General features: G+C 55.8%; 1 protein-coding gene across 1 annotated transcript; it reads left to right on the forward strand.

Moving 5' to 3' along the window:
• On the forward strand, positions 1-3,942 carry SKOR1 (SKI family transcriptional corepressor 1). Its single transcript, XM_042876200.1, has 8 exons — positions 1-1,947; positions 2,012-2,102; positions 2,498-2,605; positions 2,729-2,797; positions 3,008-3,082; positions 3,150-3,224; positions 3,679-3,744; positions 3,845-3,942. Exons 1-8 carry the CDS (start codon positions 1-3, stop codon positions 3,940-3,942), a joined length of 2,529 nt encoding a protein of 842 aa, XP_042732134.1.
• Positions 3,943-13,738: the final 9,796 nt, after the last annotated feature.

Consider the following 13,738-nt stretch of genomic DNA (forward strand, 5'->3'; position numbering starts at 1 on the left):
ATGGAGGCGATCGGCAGTCAGCTGGGAAACGGGAGAGATGCAAGCTCCTCCCCAAATTCAAAGCAAGAGCTGCAGCCGTACCAGGGCTCCAATACCCTGAAGCCCAACCAAGTGGGTGAGACCTCTCTGTACGGAGTGCCCATCGTGTCCCTGGTCATCGACGGGCAGGAGCGGCTGTGCCTGGCGCAGATCTCCAACACTCTGCTCAAGAACTACAGCTACAATGAGATCCACAACCGGCGCGTGGCCCTGGGCATCACCTGCGTGCAGTGCACGCCCGTGCAGCTGGAGATTCTGCGGCGGGCCGGGGCCATGCCCATCTCGTCGCGCCGCTGCGGCATGATCACCAAGCGGGAGGCCGAGCGGCTCTGCAAGTCCTTCCTGGGCGAGCACAAGCCGCCCAAGCTGCCCGAGAACTTCGCCTTCGACGTGGTGCACGAGTGCGCCTGGGGCTCGCGGGGCAGCTTCATCCCCGCCCGCTACAACAGCTCCCGCGCCAAGTGCATCAAGTGCAGCTACTGCAGCATGTACTTCTCCCCCAACAAGTTCATCTTCCACTCGCACCGCACCCCGGACTCCAAATACACGCAGCCCGACGCCGCCAACTTCAACTCGTGGCGCCGCCACCTCAAGCTCAGCGACAAGACGGCCACCGAGGAGCTGTCGCACGCCTGGGAGGATGTCAAGGCCATGTTCAACGGCGGCACCCGCAAGAGGACCTTCTCCCTGCAGGGCGCGGCCGGGGGCGGTCCCGGGGGGGGCTCTCCCGCCGCCAAGGCCCCGCTGCACCCCCCGCCGCCCGCCGGCCCCGAGCTGCCCCCGGCGCACAAGAGCCTCCGCTGCGGCGGGCAGGAGGCGCCGGGGGAGCGGGGAGCGCTGGGACTGCCGTCGGGGCACGGCGGGGCGGCGGGGGGGCACGGCGGGGCCGGCGCGGTGCGGAGCTACCCGGTGATCCCGGTGCCCAGCAAAGGCTTCGGGATGCTGCAGAAGCTGCCGCCGCCGCTCTTCCCGCATCCTTACGGCTTCCCGGCCGCCGCTTTCGGACTCTGCCCCAAGAAGCAGGAGGACGCGCTGGGCGGGGCGGGGGGCGGCGAGGCGGGGAAAGGCGGCGCCTTGCCGTCGGGGATGTTCTGGGGACCCCCGCACCCGCACCCCCCGCAGCCGGCCCAGCCGCCCCACCAGCCCGGCGCGGCCAAGGACGCGGCCGTGTACCCCTCGTTCCCCATGTTCTGGCCGGCGGCCGGCAGCCTCCCCGTGCCGCCCTACCCGGCGCAGAGCCAGGCCAAAGCGGCGGCCACGGCCGTGGTGGTGGCGGCGGCGGCGGCGGCTGCGGCGGCGGCGGCGGAGCCGTCGGGGCGGCACGGCGAGCTGGAGGGCTCGGAGCCGTCGGGCAGCGGGCGGAGCAGCGCGACGCCCCAAGAAGGCTCCGGGGCGGACGGAGAGCGCTGTCCCAGCGCGCTGTCCAGGGCGGCCGGCGAAGAGGAGCGCTCCGGCGACGAGGCCCTGCTGGGCCCGCTGCCCCTGCCCAGGAAGGGCAGCTACCTGTCCGCCTTCCGCCCGGTGGTGAAGGACACCGAGAGCATCGCCAAGCTCTACGGCACCCGCGAGGCGTACGGCGGGGCGGCGGCCCGAGCGCCCGGCTACCTCTCGCCGGACTTTCTCAGCGAGGGCAGCTCCAGCTACCGCTCGCTGTCCCCCGGGGGGGACACGGCCGAGGAGCCCGAGGTGGACGTGGAGTCCAACCGCTTCCCCGAGGACGACGAGGAGGACACCGCCGCCCCCGCGGAGGAGCGGGAGCCGCCGCCGCCCCGACTGCTGCCCGCGCCCGAGGAGCCGCTCCCCGCGGCGGAGGGGCCGGAGGAGAAAGGGGGCGACGGGGCGGCGGAGGAGGGGAGCCGGGGCCCCGACGGCAGCCCCGAGCGGAGCAGCAGCGGCGGCGCCTACGAGGTGCGGGGCCGGGGCCGGGGGACGCCTCGGGGTCGGCCCCGCGCCCTGACCCGCTGTTTTGTAGGTGTACGCGCCGGAGCGGGGGGAACACCTGCAGCCGCTGAAAGCCGCCGCGTCCCTGGGAGCCGCCTTCCTCTGCACCCCTGAAGCGAAGGGTAAATCGCACCGCGGGGGAAACGGGGGGGATCGGGCACGGCACGGAGCCGGCGGGGGCCTCCGGAGCGCCGCTTTCGTTTAGAGGCTTTCGGGAGAAAAAAATAAAATAAAATAAAAGGCAGCGAACGGACTTGGGAGAGGGGACGGGCCGGGCGAGGAGCACGCGGGGCCCGCGGATGGCACCGGAACGGCCGTCGGGAGGGCTCGGGGCGGGGAGGGGAGGGGGCCGCCCGAAGGGGCAAAGCTGCCAGCAAGCTACTTTCCAACGGCAAAGCGATTAGGATGTCCTCTAAGAAGGTTTTAACGAGGGCTTTGTCCTTAATTATGTAATTAAGGATATATCAGGACCATACTTTCATTGCTTACGGTTGAAAATCGGTTTATTAACTTTAAGAGCAAGATAAAGAAGACAATCACTCGACAGCAGAGGATTTAGAGACCAGAAAATCCTATCAGGACCAAAGGAGCGTCTCGCATCCCAGCCCTGTAAATACTGACAGAGGTAAGTCCTCACCGCGGGGCGCTGCGCGGCCGCCCAACCCCCGTCCCCCCCCCCCCCCCCCCGCATCCCCCGACGGCGCGGAAGGAGCTCCGAAATAAAAACAAGAATAATAAACCAACGCAGGAGAAGAGCTCGGCATGGAGGTGGCGGGGACGCAGTTGGTGGAAAAGGACATCGAGAACTTGGCCCGAGGTGAGAGGGGGCGGCCGCTGCGGGACCCGACGCCAGGGGAACCCCCCGACGCCCCCCGGGCCCCCATCGCGGCTCGAAGTCTTTGTGCTTTCCGCGGGAGTGATTAACTCCTGTGATTAATGCAATGTAATGCGATTAGCGCCGCGCTGAGCCGCTCCATATGGAAAAGCTCGCGCTCCCCCCAAAACCCGGCCTCGTGTTTTTCAACAGACGAACTGCAAAAACTCGTCCTGGAGCAAATGGAGCTGAGGAAGAAATTGGAAAGGGACTTCCAGAGCCTGAAAGGTACCGGGGGAGCCCCTCCTTGCGGCCGGGGCCGGGCGGGGCGGCACTGACCGCGCTGTGCCCGCAGATAACTTCCAGGACCAGATGAAAAGGGAGCTGGCGTACCGCGAGGAGATGGTGCAGCAGCTGCAGATCGTCCGAGGTGCGGCCCGGCCGCGGCCCGTCGCGATTCTTCCCTTTCTGTTTCGTTTCATTTAATTGTTTTGTTTTATTATTATTATTATTATTATTATTATTAATATTAATATTAATATTAATATTATTATTATTTTAAATGTCTTTTATTGGTTTTATTATTATTTTTTAACATTTCTTTTTTTTAATTTTTTTTTATTTTTTTTAATTTAGTTCATTTTATTCTTTTATTCTTAGGGTCGCGTTTTATTATTTCCTCGCATTATTTCATTGCACTTTTACACCCGAGCCACCTACGGGCGCTGCCCCGTCCCCTCCCCCCCCCCCCCCGCCCTGTTAAGCCTCCGGCCGAGGAGCGACATTTCTCGCCAATTCCCCTTTCCCTTTACCCGCTCCCTTCGACGGGGCGGCCGCTCCCGGATCCCCCCCGGCTCGTTTTGATGCTCTTCCCCCCGCTCCAGACACGCTGTGCAACGAGCTGGACCAGGAGAGGAAAGCGCGCTACGCCATCCAACAGAAACTGAAAGGTACCGAGGCAGGAGGGGGGGCTCAGCCGTCTAACGCGGGGTCAGAAGCCCCCCCTTCCCCGTCGGTGGGGCCGGGGCTGACGGCGATGTCGCTTTGCAGAGGCTCACGACGCGCTGCACCACTTCTCCTGCAAGATGCTGACCCCGCGGCACTGCACGGGGAATTGCTCCTTCAAACCGCCTCTGCTGCCCCAGTGACCCCCCCCGAACCCTCCCCATTTTCCCCCCTCCCGAAGCCATGCGCCCCGCGGCGCGCCGCAGCCCAGGGCAGAGCCCACGCAAAGCCATTTCCACGAGGAGCCACGTGTACATAAGGGGACTCGGAGCTCGGCCCTCTCGGACTGGCAATAGGGCGGGACCCCCCCGGGCCCCCCACCCCGCTCCGCGTCCTCCCCCCCCCTCCCTGTGTGTCCGCTTCTTCCGCCCTCGTCCAGACTGGAAACAAACGTGGCTATGTGCAATGGATATAAATGTACTGTGATTCTCTTGGTACAGTATTTGTTGGATTTTTATTTATTTATGATGTATATTTATTTTCCCCCCCTCCCTCCTCCCCCATCCTCCCTCGGGCCCCCTCCTACTTCAACCTCCCCTCACCCCCCCGTACATTTCTGGATGTGACAGCACTTTAACGGGCGGTTCGCGACTCCGGGGGGGCACCACCTCTGTACGGGATTTTGGTTCTTTAATAAAAGCCGACTTTAAGCACCGCCTGCTCCGTGCGCGGGGGGGGGGGGGGGGTTGAGCGCGGCGGGCCCCCCCCGGGGGGCGCAGAGCCCGAGGTGCCCTCGCTGCAGCCGCCCGCACCCCACCCAGCTCCTCGCTCCCTTCTCCTCCTCCGCACCGCAGCCGGGAGCTCATTAATGCCCATTTATATGCTCGTTTCACACATGAAAGTATCACATTAATGAGCTCCGGGAGCGGGCTGGGAGGGAGTTTGCGCACCTTATAGCCCGAAATTCCCGCTTCCATCCCCAGCGCCGCATCTCTGCGGGACACCCGACAGCGGCGCGCCGGGGGCGGCCCGGAGGGGCTGAGCAGCTGGGGCGCGGCGGGAGCGTTTGGGACGGAGCTGCACCTCGGACACAGGGCTCTCCGGGCTGCGGGTACAGCGCTGGGCCGGGGGGATGCCCCGACGGCCCGGGGAAAGCTGCCTAATGCCCGTCCCGGCGGGGCGCGCATCCCCGAGAGCGGAGCGGCCGCGCTCAGCCGCCGGCGCTCGCTGGTGAGAGAAGCGGAGCAGTTCCGCAGCCTCGGCCGCCACCGCGTGGGAGCAGCCGGAGGTGCAGCTCCTTCCCCCCCCCTCCTTCCACCCACCAACCCGTCGGGGCAGCGCTGCCCGAACCCCGCACGGCTCCGGGTGGTGCCGCAACCCGAGGTTGGGCTCAGCTGTGCGGGGTGGGCAGCGGGAGCGGATCGCCAGCACCTGGGGTGAGGGGGGAAAGGGGCGAATAAAGGGGCACTGCCCCTTCCCCTGGGTTCCCCTCGGTCCTTGGAGCTTTGCTTTTACTCTGAAGAGCTCTCGTGGGTTTTTTGGGGCCGTCGGTTGAGTTGTAGTGCGCGACCCTGCTGGTATCTCAGCTGGATGCAGGTGAGCCCATTGGGGAGGGGTTTTCCTGCAGGGACGTGGAGGGGATGGAGAGATTGGAGGAGCTTTGAAAGCTTTGATAAGAAGTTAAAATCAGGCTTTGCAGGTTGAGAGGCCGTCAGCTTGTGGGGGTGAAGCGGTTGGGACTCTGCAGGTCACAGCATCTTGCACTGCACGCTTTCTTTTGCCGCTCTCTGGTTGGGTTGCTGTGGGTCCCTTGAGATGTGGCACAAAGCGACCCTATGGAGGAACCTGGCCTGGGCCTCTGTCCCTGGGGAGGAGCACAAGGCAGCGCTGGCAGCACTCTGGGCAGTGCCATCACACCCCGAGGAGCTCCTGCAACCCAGAGGGGACCCCGCTGCCACCCCATCACCGTGCCCACCCCTCCAGTCTCTCTCTCCCCACAGCAGCTGTGGGACCATGCTGGTGCTCACCTGCCCTGCACGTCTCCCAGCAGCGTGGGTGCAAAACCCACTCCTTGTCTCGTATTAATATTTTCACACTACTTAGCTCTCATTAAAATGTACTTTGCTGAATTTAATATGCGACATCAAATGACACAACGTATTAAGTGCTTAATATACTAGAAATTATGAAACTATTATAGTCTAAGTAATATGAAATAATTAGAGTGAATTAAACTTCAGCAGCACAATGAGGGAGAGGCTTCAAATTTTTATTTTTATTTTTTTTTTTCAGTCTTAAAATAGTTGAAAGCAGTAATAGCCCACGAAAATAAACAGGCAGAGTTAGGGTTTTTAAATAATTAAAGCAGGAAAAAGCCTGGAGTGCCTGTACTTGAGCCTGTGATGAATTGGAACTGGGGGAAGCAGAAGGTCTGTGTGTTGCAGCTGATGGAGTCGTTCTTTCAGGCCAGTGGCAGAGCAGCTCCGAGGAGCTGAGCAGCAGACCTCCAGCCTGGCCAATGCTTCTCCCCATATGCTGCTCCCTGTTGCACTCAGGGCTGCATGCAGGCCTTGTTTGGGGGTGGTGACAGTGCAGTGCCTGCTGTGGGCTTTGTTGCTGTGTCACCTCTTGGTTGGAAGACGTTTTGCAAAGCTGCTTTTAGAGGGGATGCGAATATCAGACGTTCCCGAAACATCTCAAAGTGGCAGCGGTTGGTTGGAGCTCAGCTGCTGGTCCTGAGATGTGCTCCAAGCTGTTGTGCTGCAGGTGGATGTAATGGCATGTGGGTCTGCAGCAGCAATGTGCAGCACCTGACTGTGCAGTGGGGCCAGGTCTGTAGGATGCCAGGACGTGGTGTTCCCTGTGCCCAGATGGGCTTCAGCTGTGCATCTCTTATGGAAACTCCAGAATTACCCCTTGAGGAGGCGGTCTGGGGCACAGACATGCCTGGTCCATGCTGGAGTTTAGGATTTTAGGTCTGGAAAGCAACTGGGGATGTGGGGCTCATCCTCCTGTGCCCTCTGATCCCACAGCTCTGAGCAGAGGGAGCTGATGAGTTGGAATAGTTTGCCTTGAAACAGTGATGCCAGGTGGGAGTCACTGACCCTGTGCTGGGGGCTCACCGGTGGCACTGTTACAGATAATTTAAGATGCTCTGTCATAATGCAAGGACAGGCTCTGCTTTTGCAGACATCTTGAGCATCAGCAGATTGATGGAGCAGTGTCTGAGAAGCAGTGCTGCTCTCTAACTCAAGTTAGAAGTGAGGAAATGTTCCTTGAGCACCATTTAGGTTCCAGCAACAAGCAAAAGATTGGTTGGCTTGGAAAGTCAGAGCGTTATGTACCCACAATTCACCAGTAAGTGTCTAAAAAGTATTCATTTTTATTTATATGGCTCTTGGATTTTCAGCTTCTATTTGCTGTTGGTGACGAGGAGGAAAAATACTCACCTCTTCTGTCTGTTGGGTCAAAGCTATGTTTGGCTGTGAGGGAGAGGTGTGTGAGATCCACAGGACAAGCTACAGAGCCTTGGGTTGGGAGGGGGCCCAGCATTTGCCTGGCTCCAGGCCCTGCTGTGGGCTCCTTCCTCTCTGTGCATCCCACGTGGGAAGAGCAGCAGCAGTGAGATGGTCCATCCCTTTCTTTGCACCTCAACAGCCTTTTTTTGGTGGGGGGGGGGGGGAAACCCCGATATCTGATTGCTGCCTGGCTGGAGGCCCTGCTGCCCTCAGCCTGAGTGTTTGGGTTATCAGTGCAATGCATGGCTGCCCTCTTTGGGGTTCATTCAGGTGGGTCAGGGAAGGCAGAGAGCTGCAGGTGAGCAGCTGCAGTGCCTGTGTGCAATCAGCTCTGGCTTTAATTAGGCTGACGGAGGTCTGGGTGCTAAGGAGGCTTCCTGTAAGGCATGGCTGAGAGGATGGTGTGCAGTTGCATGAATCCCACATTTGCGCTCATGTAGCTAAGTGAACTCCGCAGCTTTCTCCCCCCTGTTCTCTCCCTCTTTACTATCCCCTTTCTATGCTCAAAACTCCTTCCTTTCATCTCTTCCCAGCTCCTAATGAAGCTGTGGCCCCGGCCCTGCACGCACGTGAGCTCTCCTCCCAAATATTTTGCACCTGGTGCCACCGGCCCCGCTTCAAAGCAGGGCTCTCACTGGGGCCCTATGAGCTGGGCACGCACCTCCAGCGGTGGAGTTAGACACTAACGAATGAACTCTCATTATTTTCCTGTGGAACTGAGCCACTGTTGCCACCGTGCGGGCGTTTGGCAGAGAGATGCTCCGCAGCCTCAGTGCTGGGGCAGCAGCGATGTCCCTGCAGTCTGACTGCCCACAGCCACCCCTCTGCCATTGCTACGAATCGGTGCTGATCGCTACCAGCGAGCAGCGGGCTGTGCCACCGCAGCTCCTGCGCCCGAGGAGGAAGGAGAGGAAGGAATGCTTTCTGGGGATCCTTTGCTTCTGCTGCCCCAGCTCTGGAAGCAGGCAGCCTTCAGCTGCTGAGGCTGTTAATGTCACCTTTCCCAAGTGCTACGCTTGCAAAGCAACCTGCCAAGTATAGCACGTCTTAATTTGCTCCTTTCCCATGCATTCCTGGATTTACAGCTTGGTTTCGTCTGGCTGCTGCTTGCTGGGAGGGGTGAAGCCCCTCTGGAGGGCTGCTCTGAGCCTTGTGGGTTCCCATGCTGCTCCCTGAAAAGCATCACCCAAACAGAGGTTCAGGTTTGATTGGGCAGAAATTGATCTCCTGGCATCGCTTATCTATGCAATGACTGCAGCATTCTGCTCTCCCGGCACCCGTACGTTGTTCTGTATTCTCCTTAAATGCTTTTTAGGTAGTGTGGATTCGGCACCGCGGTAATAATGTGTAAAATGAAGAAAAAATGAAACAGCTTAGGAAAAAATGCATTTTCAGTGATGCCCGTGCTGGGCTGAAAAGTACATTTGCAGTCGCTTGCCATCTGCGGCAACTTGTCCAAAGCAAACATTACCCGTCGGGCCAGGTCTGGCTGCGTAATTGCCATAAACCATCACGAGGGCATCCAGAATAGCACAGCCCTGGAACGACTTCGAGGATTAGGTCCTACTCCCTTGAAAAATAAACCTTGGCAAAAGCTCAGCTCTCCCTAATAAAAATTCCATTTTCACAGCTCTAATCAAGTTTTCCAGAGCCGCGGTCCAAATTAGGATCTGCGTGTAGAATATCCGACCCAGGAGAACGGGATGGAGCCTTGCATGGGAAGCTGTGCCAGGCTGGAAATTTCCGAAGCGCTCAACAGTTCACCTGCACTGCAGCACAGACTGCATCCCCCCCGTGCACAGCTCTGCCAGTGCTGAGCTCCTGCTCGCAGGTGGATGGGTGGCACTCAGTGCGGGGAGAGTGTCGTAAGGCAGCTTTGCAATCACTTAATAATCAGTGAAATTGCTTTCTACCATTATTTCCATGCCTGGATCCAACTGTCCATCAGCAGCTTTCAGTGCAAATGTGTTTTTGAATGCTTGTCTTGCAAACAATGGATCCCTTATTGTCTCGAGTTCAGATGGCCTGGTTATGCGTAACCACAGCCATCCATATGATCTCCTTGTTCTGTTGAGCAGTGCAGAGGATGCAAGCAATGCACGCCGTTCTGTGAGCAAACACAGAAGTGATCCATGCTGCACAGGTCACAGTGGAGCTTGGCCAGGAAGTGGCTGTACAGTTGTAGAAGGGAGGCAAACCCAACCACAGCCCATGGCTGAGCCGAAAGACGGATGGGAAAACTCAGGGCTCACGTGGGCCCCTGATTGTGGAAACATGCTGAATATGTGATACGATGTGAAGTTTCGTAACACCTTGTATGAAATGCTTGGCGATAAAACAATGCATAAAAAGAACAGATGTGGCAAATTGCAGCTACGGTCTGATCCCTTTCTGGAGTTGGGTTTAGTGGAAACAATGGAGCTGATTGAAATTCATTCTTTCGTTTTCTTTCTTGAGTGTCCACAGGCAGGGAAGTATTTGAAAGAAAAGCAAAAATGCTTCAAGTGCAAATGGGGTCTTGTATGGAGAGCTGTGAGCTCCAGTGAGGGGTGAGGGAAATGGGGGGCTCAGCTCTGCCAGTGGGGCTTCTGCTGCTGCGTGGGACACGACCCTGAGCTGTGTCCCTGGTGGCAGAGCAGCTCAATGAGTCTGAGCTTGCCTGGGCCTCCATATTTTCAGGAATGGACGTTCCCTCACTGAGCTGCTGCTTGTGTAAGGCTCTGAAGCAGCACAAGGCAAAGCTTGGTGTCCCCACAGCACCGATGCTGAGTGGAGCCCAGCTCCTGGCCTCCAACCTATTGCCAGCCCCATGGGTTTCTCAAAAGGACCCAGGCTGCACAGCCGATAAGGGGCTGCAGGCTCTAATCAGAGCTGCATCTGCATGCACTGCGGCTCCTGATAAGAGCAGCGGGCTCAAAAGATGGACTCTTGTTTGTTGTGGTACCCAGCGCCCTGAATGTGGGCAAGCTGCTGCTCCAGCCCCTAAAACCAGACCCAGAACTTTGAACAGCAAAGCAATGCTCCACTGCTGCTGCACAAGCAAGGAGGCAATGGTTGTGGCTGGGGGTTGGTTGGTTGGTGCACGTATTTTTAATCCTATTTCTGGCTATTAGCATTGTATATAGGTGGTTTTCTATATCAGCTCATGTTCTGGCTCTGTTGAGACAACAGCTCCATAATAACCATGCTTCATGAAACCCAGCCCTAGCTGTGCTCCAGGATGGCCCAGGAGCTGGCTGAGATGTGCCATTAGCTCTTGGCATTGTCTGAAGAATTTTTGTTCTTGGATGGAAGAAAACAGGATGTTTTGAATGAAAATAGTATAAAAAAATGGTATTAACAGCTGATTTTTTTTTTTCAATAAATAAAAGGCCTTCCAGCTAAGGCTTCTGACTTAAAGAAAGGAAATTTCAACAGAAAGAGGGAAGTAACTGTTTTGAAAGCGTTTGGGGGGAGGCATCAAACTGAAAGGATCTTGTGCAACTCTGCTCGTTAGGTCTAATGCTAAATCCATCCATTTATTCCTTACCATAGGGAAATCACGGAGGAATGCTAGGAAACAGACAGATCTCAGGTCTGGCTGGAAGCACGCAGCACCTTGCAGGGTGACATGCTGATATTTGTCTCTGGTTTTGAGGTCTGACTGTTCTCCTCCCCTCCTCTCTGCTGCTGTAGAGGGACAGCTGGGGGCTCTGATAAGGGATGGGGAGATAAGGGGCTCTCTGCCACCCCTCCCTGCCCTGCAGCTCCTGCATTCTGAGGCTCAGCTCTCAGTACCCTGTGAGCTCTACTAAATGTATGGGGAAGTGGCTCTCAAACGGAATGGGTCTCATGCACCCCTGTCTGTGGGGGACATTTAAGTACAAACATTTGGGTGAAAATGGTATGGGGAAAGGAATTTAAGAGTGCTTAGGAGAGAGCAGGTTCCCTTCAACCAGCACCCTCTCAAGAAGACACCTTTAGAGCACTGGAACAGCTTTCCCTTGAGTAAAACCCATATTATTGATGTGACAGAGTGGGCACAGGCACACCCTGAGGGAGACAGGTAGGAATGTGGCTCCGGCACTGCTCTCAGTGGAAAACAAAAGGGTTTCTGTGACAGTCGGGAGCAAGTGCCAGCCAAAGGGCATGGGCTCCTTTCATCCTGTGTTCAGCTGCAGTTCAGCAAGTTTCAAACCGACCGTCGGCAGCTTTCTGCGCCCTGCTTCATCAGATGGGCTGATTGCAACACGGGGATGTGCTGCAACAAACTGAGAAAACTAACTTTTGCCTTCATGCTGGTTGTTTCGTAGCAACGCCTTTCCTGCATGGCCACAACATGGCGTTCCATTGCAGTCTGTTCTGAACCAGGGCAGGGGGAGCAGAGCACGAGGAAGCTGTGGTGGGACTCTGAGATCTGTGGCTTGTGCAGTTCCTAATGCATCGTGTGCTGCATTTGTCACAGGGGTGCTGGTGTCGTGGATCTGGCTGGTTTGGGTTGTTCCTAGCTGGGAGTGCTTTGGTGTCAGTGGAGCTGCATGGGCTAAGTTATGATGTCAAAACACAGCGATGCTGTCACATAACCATCTCCCGTCCTGGGGTCAAGGTTCTGCTCTATAGCTTGGAAACCCATTAGTCCATCAGAAAGCATATGGCCGAGAATGGACAAAAAATCTTGTGTTCAGGTCAGAGCTGTAGACAGAAGGCTCTTTGTGCTGGGGCCTGACAATGACAAATAAAGAGGAACCTGTTGATCTAAAAGAGAAATTGAGGATTATGAAAAGATCACATGGTGAGAAAAAGGCCTTGGCTGCTTGTCAGTCCTGCCTGTCATTAAAATGCAGTTTGTCCATAGAAATCCTGCCTCCTGCACAGGCTGTTTTTCTGTCCTACAGGCACTGCTACCTGCATCTGACCGTGCTGGCTCAGGAGCACACAGCAGGAGCGATTCTCTTAGCTGATCCTTTGCTGTGTGTTGGGTGTTGTGTGAAATAATTAGTTCCTATAGACTCTTCTGGCAGTGTCAGGAACAGTAACTGCTTAAAAAGTGTCCACCCCACCATGCTAAATAGGCACACAAAGAAATGGTAACAAACCCCAGATAATTCAGCAGAGTTATTGGAGGTAAACCAAGAGCCCTGCCTAATGCTAGTAATAAGCATATTTCCCAAAGGTAACATTTGATTTCTATCCAGACCTGGACATATTTGAAGCTTTGCCTGCGAGTCGTTGTGTTGCAGATTAACGGGGACAATATAATCTGTGATAACTGTGAAGCCTTCAGCCGGCTCTGAAGGAACAGCAGTAGAACCTGGATGGAATGCTTCACACATAATGTGTTTTTTCACACTAAACAGAAAGAGAAAACAGAACTGCTTTGGTTTTGTGGGAAGCACATCTGGCAACTGCGTATGTCTTATCGGTGTGCAGAAAACACTCTGAACAGAAAGATTTCTATTGAACGCTGATGGGCTGCCTAAAATGACCTTCAGGGTCTATGGAGTGTGCCATGGATTTAAAAAAAATCTATGATAGCCCATTATGTTCTGGAATGTATCTGAGCACGTCATCCCTGTGCCGTCTGAAATAAAGGAGATCCATGGCAATGTGCTTAATTCAAACAAAACAGGGGCAGAGTAAGAGCAGAATGCTTGTCCTCTGGTTTTATTTATCTTTATAGCTGAAGAAGCTGAGCTGGGGAAGGTGGCTGGGAAATGAAACGCAGAGGGGAACGGCCCTCGCTGTTCTCTGAGCACTGGTTTGAAATCAATGTAGATAATGCACTTGGAAGGGCTGCCTTGTTTTCTGGTTTTCAGTAAACTGCTGGGCTGCATTTCCCTGTGGTGATGTGATAGTGATGTCTGTGCCAGTAAGAATGTACCTGGGGAAAAAAAAGTCGGCAATTCCTTGCAAGCAACACTTGGGTAGTTTAGTCTGGGATGCCCTGAGTTTTCTGTATCGAGCAGTGCATATCTGGGGCTGCTATGTCTCACTCCTGGTGGTAAAACGTGTTTCTGAGTTCTCTGCAGCTCATTCTGAAGACCCAGCAAACCCCATTTCGACACGAAATCTGTTGGGCAGCGTGAGATGCCATCCCTCCCTCGCTGCAGCCCTGTGTGAGCACCCTGGCACAGCAGAGCTGTTCTCTAAGCTCTGCTCTCGCTCTTCTTTAGCAGCCTTGATTTTGGCCCCTGGAAATCAGTGATAAACTCCCAGTGACTCCAGTGCTGCTGGATTAGGCCTAGGGTCCAATTATCCTCATTAAAAGCACAAACCAATAACTCACAGTTCTAAGAAGGCTTGCTATGGACAGATCCACTGGGGATTTAATGCACTATACTGGAGCCGATGCTTGAATTTTTCTATTTATATATGCTTTGGGAGAATAATTTTATGGGTAAATATGATATTCATTAATATTTTTCTTTGTTAATTCACTGACGCTAGTAAAGAGCTTTGAAGATGAAAGCCGTGGATGCAATAAATATTAAGATGACTCCAA

The sequence above is a fragment of the Lagopus leucura genome, unplaced genomic scaffold (assembly GCF_019238085.1).
Source record: "Lagopus leucura isolate 7727_CA_CO unplaced genomic scaffold, USGS_WTPT01 Super-Scaffold_100015, whole genome shotgun sequence".
In the NCBI taxonomy this organism is placed as follows: Eukaryota; Metazoa; Chordata; class Aves; order Galliformes; family Phasianidae; genus Lagopus; species Lagopus leucura.

What these genes read in the sequence shown, in the direction of transcription:
- SKOR1 (XM_042876200.1), top strand. Translation starts at nt 1, where the DNA reads ATGGAGGCGATCGGCAGTCAGCTGGGAAACGGGAGAGATGCAAGCTCC. An exon ending in CATCGAGAACTTGGCCCGAG is followed by an intron (nt 2,798 to 3,007) that starts GTGAGAGGGGGC and finishes GTTTTTCAACAG; the next exon opens with ACGAACTGCAAAAACTCGTC. An exon ending in CATCCAACAGAAACTGAAAG is followed by an intron (nt 3,745 to 3,844) that starts GTACCGAGGCAG and finishes GTCGCTTTGCAG; the next exon opens with AGGCTCACGACGCGCTGCAC.